Raw genomic sequence first — 13001 nt, forward strand, 5'->3', positions numbered from 1 at the left:
TACACCAATTTGATGAATTTGCCTCATGTACCAGTACACCACAAATCATACCTCTTGCTTGCAGTGTGTGACAGTGGTAAACACTGCATACCTTCAGACGACCTTTCTCCAAGGATGCTTCTCACTGGGCACATTTTATCTGCCAAATGGTGCTTTCTTTGAAAAGCAAATTTAGATGCCATTATAGGGAGAAGCTACCGGCCTGGGACAAGTTCTAGCATTTAGTGTTCTGACAGATCTTGGCTTGGATATCAGCCAAGGTCAATAAAACTTGTTCATGCAGAACCTTACCTGGTTTTCACCACATCGAGAGGATGCATCAGGCAAATTTCTATAAGACCTGAAAGACGATAAAGAAAATGCCAATGACTACACAGACACCTACTGATTCCTAAAAGTTAAGATTAAAATAAAGAATTCAGACAGAGGGGAAGAGGGAAGGTGGTGGGGAGCTGGGATGAAGATACAGAGGGTAAACTATGGTCAGGATGTATTGTATCAGAGAACAATCTATTTTCAATTAAAAAAAAAGATTTAGAACATTGGACAGAATAGTTACTAGAAGTAGCTAGTTACCAAATAATTTTATTTTGATGGGAGAAAGTATCTTATAATTCTGGCAAAGAGGTGGGGCTATGAGGAAAGGAGAAAAAAACACAACCAGATTAAATTACAACTAATTAAACAGAAATTCTGTATTCCACTCTCACTGCAGATAAGTATAAATAGAAGGGAGAAGAGAAAGAAGTCTGAGTTTTCCCACTGACATGGCAAAACATAAGATTTAGTTCTAACAGCCATGAAATAAAGGTGATTATGACTCTTAGTTGACCAAGCAGTTATTAGATACCATTAGTTTAATAGAGGATATATATCAAATTGACATTGTATGCCACAATTTTATGGACAAGATAACTGAAGCTGAAGCATACAAGGTTAAATACTCCTAAGATGGCACAGACAGTAAAGCTTCTTGTTCAGTGTGTGTGTGTGTGTGTGTGTGTGTGTGTGTGTGTGTGTGTGTGTGCATACACACACACGTGCATGCTCCTACCTGCATGCATGAATATCATAGAGTCTATGTGGAGATCTAGAACAATTTACACAAGTCAGCTTTCTCATTCTGCTACATGGGTTGGAATCTAATACAGTTCTTTAGCCTTTGTCACCAAGTGTCCTCACTCTCTGAGCCAGCCATCTTCCTGACTTTCTGATAAGAAGTAGATGCCTCTGTGGATAAATGACTGATCCCTGGAGGTGTCAGGAAAGGAATTCTGACTGATTTTACTCCCAGATGAATGTAATTTTTCAAGCAAAACTAAGTGTGTGTATGATCTTACAAGTTACAGAGATGCACCAATACTATCTTGAGTGATTCCTCTTTATTAATAAAGATAAATACTTACATTTACATATACACGCCTGTGTATAATACACTCCTGTGTATAATTATGGTGTGCAATGGGGGGGGGGGTGGTTGGAGGGTCTAAATCACAACCAAACCCAAATTGAGTTAGTTTGCAATTTGCAGTAAATGTACCTCCCATAAGGAGCTACCTGCAAATATTATACTGTTGTGTGGCCTTGGAGACATGAGCTGAGCTCTAACAACCTTTACTTATGTAGAGAATGCTAAAGCTTACCCTCACGTAGCTATACACGTCTCTAATAACATGCTAAATGGCATCACTATCTAGGGGTGCCAGGTAAAGTGGCTGCTGTGATTATTGTTACTCTTATAAACACAACAGTTATTTATAACTGCTAAGCTGAAAAACTACTTAAACTACTGTATTGATTATCAATTACTATGCTGGTAATTTATAAACCAGCAGTTTTCTCTGCAAGATGAGCTTTTTTTCCTCCTGCAGTTTTATGTACAGGAAGCTATGTTCTCCTAGTGGGCAACAACTGTCATCATAAGTTTTTGCCAATCATGGTTTCTCAAGGAACTGGGGGCAGCAGGGTTGTAAGTGACCAGGCCTCTGGGGCACACCTTTATCTTTATTAATAAAGCTGAATTACTCAGGAAAGTACTGGTGCATCTTGCTATGTTCTCAAATATATCCTTGCTGGAAAATTCATCTGGAAAAAGAAAGTAACCAGAACTCTTTGCCTGGTTCCTCTAAGGAATAGTCATTTTTCCATGGGGGTTTGTTTCCCACCAGCAAAGGGAAGATTTAAATGATCTGGGATAAATTCAAGATCTAAAACTCTGGATTCCCTTACTCTTGAATTCCAACTCACACGTGTATATGTACACCGATATAACCAACAGTTACAACTTATGGTTAGTTAATTAGGATAAAGCCATAATCCAATAGATGAAATTGACCCTAAACTCAACATTTAAGACAGAATTTTTACCAAGCACTACCACCATCATCAGTTAAGTGAGGGTCTATGAATAAGACACTAGGGATCTCTTACCAAAGCAAGCATGCAGTGCTTCTCTCACTCTCTTAAGGAAAAAAAAAAAATTGTAAATGCCAAACAGCACCATATGGTATATCACCCAAAAGTTTCCTGAAATAACCAACAGCCCCAACCACTAATTAGAATTAATAGCACAACTTGCAAACTCAGTTTACATGAATAGAAAGCCATTTTCTTATTTTCAAAATTGCTCTACTTCCCCACAGACTCTATCTTATAATTTTTGTAGTTAAGCTATTTTCTAATCTCGTTTTCATCAACCTTCCTTGTATCCACCCAGAAATTTCACATTGGTTGCTCCCTGTGTGTTCAGATTTGAGGATAGAGCCTAGCAACGAGAGCAGACAGTGAAACAATGATACACAGGAGGAGGTATAGCACTGAGTTGACAGAAGCTCTTAGAGAGAAAGGCCCCCAACATGGCCTGGTGTGGAGGTCAAGTATGGGAAAGATACTTGAGCTAGAAGGTAGCATGAGCATGAGAAATAGTGGAAAAACATTTATGTACATTCACATGTATGCACGTGTGCCCATATGAGCATGCATACAGAGAGAGAGAGAGAGAGAGAGAGAGAGAGAGAGAGAGAGAGAGAGAGAGAGAGAGAGAGAAAAGAAGAAGAAGAAGAAGAAGAAGAAGAAGAAGAGGAGGAGGAGGAGGAGGAGGAGGAGGAGGAGAAAGAGGAATTGTTTAAAGCTTATGGTAACTTGGGCCTGAAAGTGGATATGAAATTGGCAAGAGAAGAGACTGAAGTGTGTAGATCATGGTCAGGATCATTTCTTGGTATTTGTACTTCGTCCTTATGATGGGGCAGTAAATGGACTTTTAAGTTATCTTGGTGGATATGTGCCTGCTGTTGTGTTGTCTCCAATGGATTCCACATTCACTGAGGACATTCCAACAGATTTTAAGAGGAGTGACTGTAACCCAGGGCCTTGTGCTCTGTTAGTGGTCTGACCATGTGTCTTTTAATCTTGGTGATGCCCAGTCACATTCATTCATGGGCGGGCCAGCAAAGAGCAGTGATGCCCATCCTCTTTCTTCTTTGGTTTCCAGTTTTGTTTTGTTTTTTCAGCAATAGCACCATTGGCCATCAAAACATAGACACTCTGGTGTTCTATCACCTCTAAGTGTGAGGGGTGGTTAATCTTAATTTCAATTTTATAGGATTTAGAATCACCACAGAAATATACCTCTGGTTGTGTCTGTGAGGGTTTTTCCTGAAAGGTCAAACTAAGGACAGAAAATTTATCCCTAATATGGGCATTAGGGCATCACCATATTTGTACGACCTAGGGTCTGTACAAAAGAAGAAAGTGAGATGAGCATCGGTCTTGATGGTTCTCCCTCAGACTGTGGATGTAATGTGATGGACTGCTGTATCCTCCTACCACCATGACAAATCAGCTGTATCCCTCTTAAATTGTAAGACAAAACCACCTCTTTCTTAACTTGTTTTTGTAGAGTATTTTGACCCACCAATGAAAAGGAGAACTGTTACAGTCCGTAAGAGTCGATGTCTATCCACGAAAACTACCTACCAATTTGTGACTTTGACAACAGAAAAAATGTGGCTCAAATTGCCAAATGTAACGTATTTGATCCAGAGTATCAGTTTGATTACTTATTGTTATTTTTAACCAAAACAGGTAATTGTAGACTTGAAACTGGTAACAACACATTTTAATCAGAGAAAACATGTACATTGGAAATGATGTGGGGGTTGTAAACTGTTACCAGAGTTCGCAGTGAAGTCTAGATCCCCTAGGGTGGGAGGGACACTGGCTCTCCTTCACAGGGTAGCCTAGCATAATGCAGATACGAGGGTAACCATGAAAACAGAACAAGATGATGTGAAGTAACATCCAAGCAGTGAATTCCACCACAGACTTCTTAATAATTCTATTACCTAGTGTGGAGTCTCAAACTGAACAAGAAATCTGTGGACACAGGCTTTAATACTTCCCTCTTAAACTACAGTTTTAACATGAGATGGTAACTCAAATGGTGGGTTCCATTTAATCTATTCTAATTGCCAATGCAAAACATGTGAATCTCAAAAAACCTTGTTTTCCTGTCACCAACCTGACATGTATTAGATGCAGCAGTCACAGATGAATACAAAATCAAACAGTTTAATCTCTTTACTGATAGAAAAACTGCACTGCCAAACAACCACAGAAGCCCTTTTCCTGGGGAGCTGTTCCTCAGGAACACCATAGCATCTGAAGGAAGGATGTGAAAGCATCAGCACCAACCTAAATAATAAGATATTTGGACCAACCCTTTCTTAGCAGATGCTTTTTCTGGTTGATTTCAAATTTAAATTTAGTATTTGATCTTAACTTTAGAACAACAGTTGCTTTGAGAATAAAATGTCTTCAAATTGTGCTTATTTTAACGAGATTTTGTGTTATTTGAATCTCCAATTAAAAATTAAGAGAAACAGCCAGGCTTGGTCGCACAACCCTTTAATCCTAGCATTCAGGAAGTAGAGGTAGGTGAGTCTCAGTAAGTCTGAGGCCAGCTTAGTCTACACAGATTTCTAGGCCAGCCAGGGCTACACAGTGCTACACAATGAGAAGACTGTTTATACAAAAGAAAGAAAGAAAGAAAGAAAGAGTAGAAGGGAGGGAAGAAAGTAAGGACCTAAGCATAAAAATATTCATTTTCAAGTATTACTGTAAATGAGAATCCTAAAACTGATTTACATAACAGAGAAAGGGAGCTGGCTATTAGGAGCATCAGCAGACAAGAAGAAGGCTTGTGTAGGCCCAAACACAAAAACTGAAGAGCAATGTAAATCAACATGGTAAACTTAGCATGTTATAACTGGTTTTTTTTTTTTTTTTTTTTTTTTTTTTTTAACATTTTGGCAGGTTCTCAACACCATAATGGATGTGACTGCTTCTCTGTGGTTTAAATGAAAGTCCAGTGGGTCCTGACAGCCATGCGCTAACTCTTTTTCTGAGTCAGCTTTTGGTTGTTATGATAGAACACAGACCCAAAGCAACTTTGAAAAAAAAAAACAGTATTTATTTAGCTCACAGGTTATAGTACACAATAGAAGCAAACCAAGGCAGGAACCCAAGCAGGAACCTGAACTGAACTGGATACAGGACCTGAAGCAGAGGCCGTGTACTGCTTACTGGTTTGCTCCTGTTGGTTTCTCAGCTACCACTTATAGGCCAGGCCCATCTGCCTTGGGAAGGCACTACTGTACTACACTCCTCTCCATCAATTGTCAATTAAGAGCATTCCCCCCAATCAATCTGATGGAGGCTAGTCTTCCACTGAGGCTTTCTCTTTCCAGTGTGTCAAGTTGCCAAGTGAGATTAACCATCAGATCTCTGAACCCGGAACTTGTATTCTCAGCATCAATGTGGCCTTCTTTGAACTGGCACAATTATCCATCTTCATCTGAACCAATGGTACTGCGAAAGGGTTACCATCGTGCTGCAAATGCTTTTCCCAGCCTTCTCCTCTTCTGAGAATTTTCACTCAGTCCCAGGCCCTGAGTGGACATCAGCACCACGTTCCTCTGTCTTGAAGACGGCCCTTCTGCCATTCTTCTCATGACTCTTCCTTTCTGCTGTCGTTTATGCACACAGGGCAGAGACAGCCATCTTGGACAAGGTGATTCAGGGGTATAGCACCTCACAGTAAAGGAATAAAATAGTTGTTTCTAACACTTCTGAGTTCCTGTTGTCTACCTTATAAACTGAGGTTGAGATGTGGTGGATCTACTTCTGTCTGACACAGGAGACTTCTGATGTGTCTCCAACAGTCTCCTGAACTCGGTTGACATTGCTCTTGTCTGTCTTCCTGTGGAATGCTACGTGCAGGTAGAGGATGCAGCTCCCTTGTTTATTTTCCCAACCCATGACTTTTCATGATGTCAGGCACTCGGGAAGCTCAATAAATATTTGTTGAATAAATAAATCACTGCTGGTTGGGGTCTGTGTATATGCCACCATGTTAGCCAATCTTCAAAATAAAACGGACTAGCAGCTATTCATTATGTATTTTTTCATTAGTTTGAGCTTTATATAAATAAGCAGATAAGGATGGGAAATATAAAATGGTATGAAATAAAGTACAGGAAGTACTAGAGTAGAGAATTGCAATAGAGGTCACATACTCAGATGCCAGCTTGTATACAAATGTAGGCAGGATACAGGTCAATCAGTATCTAATAAGCTAACAAGTGACTGCTGAGAGCTGTGTGCATGAAGCATAATGTACAAGGTGCTGAAGCCCAGTCTGATGCAGAGCCAAGGGTGATCTTCAAAGGTCAACACGGAAGTCCCACACTGAGGAAGGCAGCATGTGTATAGCCATCTCTAGGTGATTGATGTCGCTACTTAAAGGTCTTTCTGGGTTCTGCATCAATTTTAGTCTTATATGAGTATTTACTTTGGCTCCAAATTGTTGACTCTCGTCAAGGAAGTATGTTATAGTAATTATAAAATTAATAATAGAAAATATAAACAAACCTTTAACATTTTTAACTACTCAGTAGCATGTATATTCTTTGCCTTTGGAATGTCCTATAAAAGGATATATGTGTGTGTGTGTGTGTGTGTGTGTGTGTGTGTGTGTGTGTGTGTGTTACCAAGAAGTTCTTAACTGTTTTCCTTTACCTTGCCAAGAACCACAGGTAGGTATCTCATATCTCAACAATGTGCTTTTTTCCCCAGAGAGAAATGGACTGCTCTTAGAAAATTGAAATATGTGTGCCATAGAGCAGATGATTCATATTTAAAACCTTACCATTACAACCTGGCCGCAGGAAGGGGGCCAACAGTATGTGTGTTACTATATTGGTGGGCAGAACTGCTATGGAGCACTCTATGCCACCACTGCTAACCCTACTGTACACGAAGCACAGACGCCTGGGACAGCAAGCCATCCTAGGCTTCCTCCCCACTCCACTCTGCCTTTACTCTGGAGCTACAATGCAATGGCTTCAGTAACCCTTTTTGTAAGAGACTGAAGGGACATGGAAAACAAACTGAGTACCCCAAAGAAGCCTTGAACATAACTGATTAAAGGGCAATGTTGAATGATCCTTAAGTTATGGACTTAATTTTGAATTTATTGATATAGTTTTTATACACTTTGGATCACAAAGTCATCCAAATCTATTCCAAATTGTTTTGACTAAGTCAATTCATTATTTGTTTTCTATAATTTGGTAATATATTCCAGTTACATAATATTAAAGTATAAATCTATTTCAAATGCATTAAAGTATCGAAATAGCATTTAGCATACTATACTTTGGCTAATAATGTGCGGTTACCCATAAACATTTGCCTGTCCATAACACGTGTCTGTTCCTAGATGTTACTCAATAAATGTTAAAAAAAAAAAAAAAGAAGCTGAATTATGCAACCATAGACAATTATACCATTCCTTCCCAATGGTGTGCAGAGTGTGGCATTGTAAGAATTTAGCATATATATATAAGCCAGAGAATTCTTGATAGTTTTTGAACTATCCTAATACTTTAAACTTGACTTTTAGGTGATTGTGTTTGTTTGGGAACTGGTATGCTATTTTCATATGGCGACTCTGTGGAAGGATTAACTAAAGTTAGTTACTGGATCATCACCTTATGCACTTATCGACCTCATTAAATCTAGTCTTCTAGCAATTTCAAACACACCGTGTTGGTGATTGCAGTCACCATTTCATGCAAATGATTTGTCTCTAGAGCTTATTACTCCTGATTAGCTACTACTCTGTAAAGTTGATCTTCTGGGTATCTGGAAACGACACTTCTACTTTATTTCCAACATGCAGTATTACCATTCTGTGCCCTGTTGGTCCATGTAGCACAATGCCCTCCAGGTCTGACCATGTAGCCACAAATTTGGCAGTTCCTTCTTTTTAGGGACTTAATAGTATTCGTTGTATGTGTATTTCCTCAATTCATCTGTTTCTTCTATTCCACATCTAGGCTACTGTGAATCATGCTGAAATGAACATGGGTGTACAGATTTCAATTTGTTTAGAGTCACACATGTATGTGTAGTCTCATAATAACATGCTGAAGCTTTCTGAGGAACATCTTTGTTGTTTTCCATAACAGCAGTAATTAGCTCGCTTGTTAGAATTTGCTGCTTTTCTCCCGAGAGCAGCCATTCTAACTTCGGTGAGATGACTTCCCACTGTGCTGTGATTAGTGGTACTGTGCATACTTTCAGAATCTTGTTTGCTTTTGATTGGGACATTTTTTGCTCATGTGTCTTTAACATTTTTAAAATAGGGTATTTGAGTTCTTTATGTTTTGGATGTTATCCTTTGTTAAATGTAGGGTTTGACAATATTCTTTTTCCAGTCTGTAGGTTATCTTTTCAACCTGCTAAATGTTTCTTTGTTTTGAGTGAACTTTATAATTTATCCCAGTCCTATTTTTATTATCCATTTTTGTTTTTCTTACAAGTGTTTTTGAGCCATGTCTTCAAAATGTTTGTCTATATCAAGGTGAGGGTTGTTTTATTTTGGTGATTTTTATAACTATAAAATATAGTTTAATCTAGCTCATTTTTTTTCATATGATGAAATAGGGATCCAGTCCAATGCCCTTCTTCTCTGTGTGGTTATTTATTGGCCTACAGGATGTCCAGGCAGACCAAGTATGGAGAAGCTGAGAAGCCAGTAGTTGCTCAGTCTGAGTTTGGTTGTCTCTGCAGTCCTAATCTGGTGCTGAAGTTCTAGAGGATTTCTAGAAGCTGCTGATCTTCAGACTATGCCACAATCCAAATAATCTGGTTTTTGTATTGATGAAGGAATGCCACAGCAACAGTATAGGTGGGCTTGCCAGGGAAAGAGAAGACAGCAAAGCTTCCTTCCATGCCTTTTCATCTGGGCTGTCACCAGAAAGTGTGGCTGAGATTTAGAGTGACTCGTTCTGTTTCAAATGATCTGGGCAGGAAAACCCCTCCCAGGCGTGCCCAGTAGCTCATGTTTTAGTTGATTCCAGATGTGGTCAAACAGACAACCAAGGTTAGCCATCGTGGGTAATAAGTTGCTTCTAGCTTTATTCTTTTTATTTCAAATTTTCTTGGTTATCTGGTGTCTTTTACGGTTCTGTTTGAGTTTTAGGATTTCTTTTCTTCTCTTTTTTTTTTTTTTTTTCTATTTATCTGTAAAGTACCACTAGTAGGGACTGAAGTGAATCTATAGATCACTTTGGAAGGTAGAGTGATCTTACAGAAAAATTACTACAAATGCATGCTGAGTTCATGTCTGTTTTTTAAGTAGGATGAATTATTGCCAAGAAAACCTTGGTAGCTAACACAAAGCAGAAAACATCTCACCAGCTCTGTGGCTGCAGACCAGTGCAGAAGCAATCAGGAGTCTCCAGGGTAGCAGGTCCATGGTAAGCCTGTGCCTTCTATCACGCCAAAAGATCTGGCAGTCCCCTCTTTGCTATTTTAAAATTAAATCCAAGACCTCATTTTGTCTTCTGATATTCATGCTATTTTAATCATTTACTTAACTGATTTTATGCCATATTTTAAATCTTAAAGTGTTAAATAATTTTGACTTCTAAAAGGAATTGTGGAGGAATGGATACATACTGTACAAATTTCAAATTCAAAAATAGAACAGCTCCAGACAGAACTAGTATTTTTTTTATCTACTCCACTAGTCAAGCAAATCATTACAGCATCCTATTTGATAGCCTGCCCAGAAAATGCGGTAGCCCTGCTGAATTATAAGCAATGTGACTTTCATAAAGGGAAATCAAATATATTGTGCTTTCCCCCAATAACAGCTAAGGTGCTCTAGCATTGTGGTATAGTAACGACATCGTGTGCACTGACGTGGCCGACAGGGCAATACATCTGCCAGGTTTGAAAAATTTTATTGAGGGTTATGTGTTTGGACAAACCACATCTCCCTTTGAAAAATGTGAAGCAAAAGCTTTCATATAGGTTTACTATGGACTTGTGCTTTTTTTTTTCTTTCTTTCTTTTTTTTTTTTTAAGAAACTAACACTGAGCAGGAGCTGTCAGCACACGTTTTCAGGAACTGCAATAGTTTCCACATTGCGTTCTCTGTTCTACCACGGTTTACAGTCTCCCTGCCCTAAGAATGGGTGGAGATGTGCTTCAGATTTAAAACGTATGAACAAACACATTAACCTCTGGGGCTCAGGGTAAAGGGAGCATATGGAAGGAAGAAAGAAAACTTTATAAATAGGTGATTTTTCCCAAATTCACTTTAAAGTCAAAAGTAGATTAAAATTTTTTCTTAAACTACTGTCTCTTACTACTAATGCCTTTAGGTTAATTACTTTGTACTCATTTTAAGCTCAGTGCAATGTGTTTAAGATGACTGATTGATATTTTAACTGAAGATATTTACACTTCCTTTGCTCCCTCCTTCCACATCCCACAAGTGTAACCCTGGATAAAACTCCAGGAAAGCTCCATGTGCAATTAGATCTAGGATCCACTCCCATGTGTGTTACTCTCTTGTGGAAAGCTAAGATATTTACACAATACAGGCAGCAGTACAGGGAAAAAAATTCAATCCATGGATTATCTGGCAGACGGTAAAATATTTCCAGAGATGTACAAAAATGGCTTTAAAGAGAAATGAATGGTAGAAAACAGGGGTTGATGCTTGCGGTACAACTATAAAGTAAACACACATAAAATTCTTAATCACTTTGTATATGGCAATATATAATAAAGACGTGTTAGTTCAGGGAAAGTTTTAATGTTCAAGTTGACGAAGTTTATCAAAATTGAGATACACGGTTAAACGAGGCTTTGGGACTGTGGAGCATGGAGGAGAGAGCCACTTACAAGGCGAGCATCAGGTGCCACCCTCAGGCCTACGGAATCTGGTCCAGCTCTGGGGACTTTTCTCCTCTTCTGTGAAGCAGACCAGTAACTATATTTCTCGTAATCTCCATTTTGAGAAGAGATGCAACCAGACCTTGTGTTGATGCTGATGCCTTCATGCCAGCATGTTGCCCTTTGCCTGATGTGGGGAGCTTGAAAGCTGCACCAGAGAAGGCAATGGGCATACCATTTTTGTTACGAATCAGGGGTTTTGTCTGCATGTAATCCAGAGAGCTGATTATCAAAGACATTCCAGCACATTTTTGCCAAAAATCTATGCTGTTACCCAGCTGGTGTTCAAATTCAGGGAGAGACAGTGCTTTCTCTAAATCTCCAAAATAATCCTTTATCACCACTCACAAGTTCTCAAAGATGTCAGAAAGTCGATCTGAAACATATTCTCTCTGTTTAGCTTAAATCAGTAAAAATCTTAAGGTCTTACATCAAAGTTTTAGCTTCTTAGGAATGTTCAACTGGGCAGCCCACCCATCCCATCATACTCACAATCCCTTTGCTACTCCATTATGCAGAAGCTTCTAGCATTTGATCCCATAAAGACACAAATGACAGCAACTCTTCCCTTTCTCAAACAAATAATTCCCTTTCCTTGCTAACATGTGAGAACCTTACAGGAAGGGAAAGCAAGCCAACTAACCGCTGGTTACAGAATCTCACTAAGAGAATTCAGAGTTTTAGGTCCCAGGCAGTTAATTTTTTTTCCCTATAAGTCACTGACACTGATTGCCATCGAAGAAAAAGCAGGGCTCAGTGGCAGTGGCTTTCCTTCATCCAACGCAGCATGCCGCCTTGCGGTCGTGATACAGTGAATGATTTCTGGTTTTAAAACATTTACTGCCATACCCTTACCCTAACGCTGAGCCAAGATTTCCTCCATTTCATTAATCACACTTATCTTTATGTGTTAACTCTTAATTTTATACTTGCTGAATGACCTGGAACCAGAGCTACACAACTTACTTTTGAGCTGTTATTTCAAACCAGCCTCCGTGCCAGGCTCCCATGAGGTTCAACTTACTAAGTTATTCCAGGTTATTCCACAAACCACATTTCCTATCAAGGTCTGGCTTGCAGAGAAAAAGAAAAGAGAATGCTGATTCAGTTTTAAGGGCATGTTCCACTTACACATTCATTGGGTTCAGCTACACAGGATTTCTACAAGGCTGATTAATTTAGCTAATTTTTATTCCATACAACCAACTCACTAAAATTAAACCATCTTTCATGCAACTGCCAACTGAACAGCATCCTTAGGATTTTAAATTATAAGAGTAAACTATATGCAAGCAGGAAGGAGACAATTATTTAGCTGAAATAACATTTATTATATATATATATATACACATATATATGTATAAATTACTACTAATAGAAATGTTGTCTAAGTAGAAATTAATGCTTGATTTCAGTTTAAGATTTCGATTCCGAGCTCATCAGTGCTTGCCCTTGTGCCTTCATCCTCACAAGCACAGTGGGATGCTTCCTCGCTATCACACAGGTGGTGTGATTGACATCAGTTTCTAGGTTATTGGGGATGTCCATGTCCAGGAAGGATTTTATTCACTATATGTTGAGTTCCTATTCTGTACATAGTACAGTGTTAGATGCTGGTTCTACTTGCTTCTATTTTACTGAGGGACTAGGAATAAAAGTCACCAATTAAGAGCAAGGAGAGGAAGAAG

General features: G+C 38.9%; 1 protein-coding gene across 4 annotated transcripts in view; it reads right to left on the reverse strand.

Moving 5' to 3' along the window:
* Slc25a21 (solute carrier family 25 member 21) overlaps positions 1 to 13001 on the reverse strand; it is a 526752-nt gene that overhangs the window by 219811 nt on the left and 293940 nt on the right. For all 4 annotated transcript variants that reach the window (XM_051146419.1, XM_051146428.1, XM_051146439.1 and 1 more), the window contains exon 2: positions 292 to 340. In XM_051146419.1, coding sequence (XP_051002376.1) covers positions 292 to 340 — 49 coding nt within the window. The remainder of the gene's footprint in view (positions 1 to 291; positions 341 to 13001) is intronic.

This window comes from Acomys russatus, chromosome 1 (genome assembly GCF_903995435.1).
Source record: "Acomys russatus chromosome 1, mAcoRus1.1, whole genome shotgun sequence".
Classification (NCBI taxonomy): Eukaryota; Metazoa; Chordata; class Mammalia; order Rodentia; family Muridae; genus Acomys; species Acomys russatus.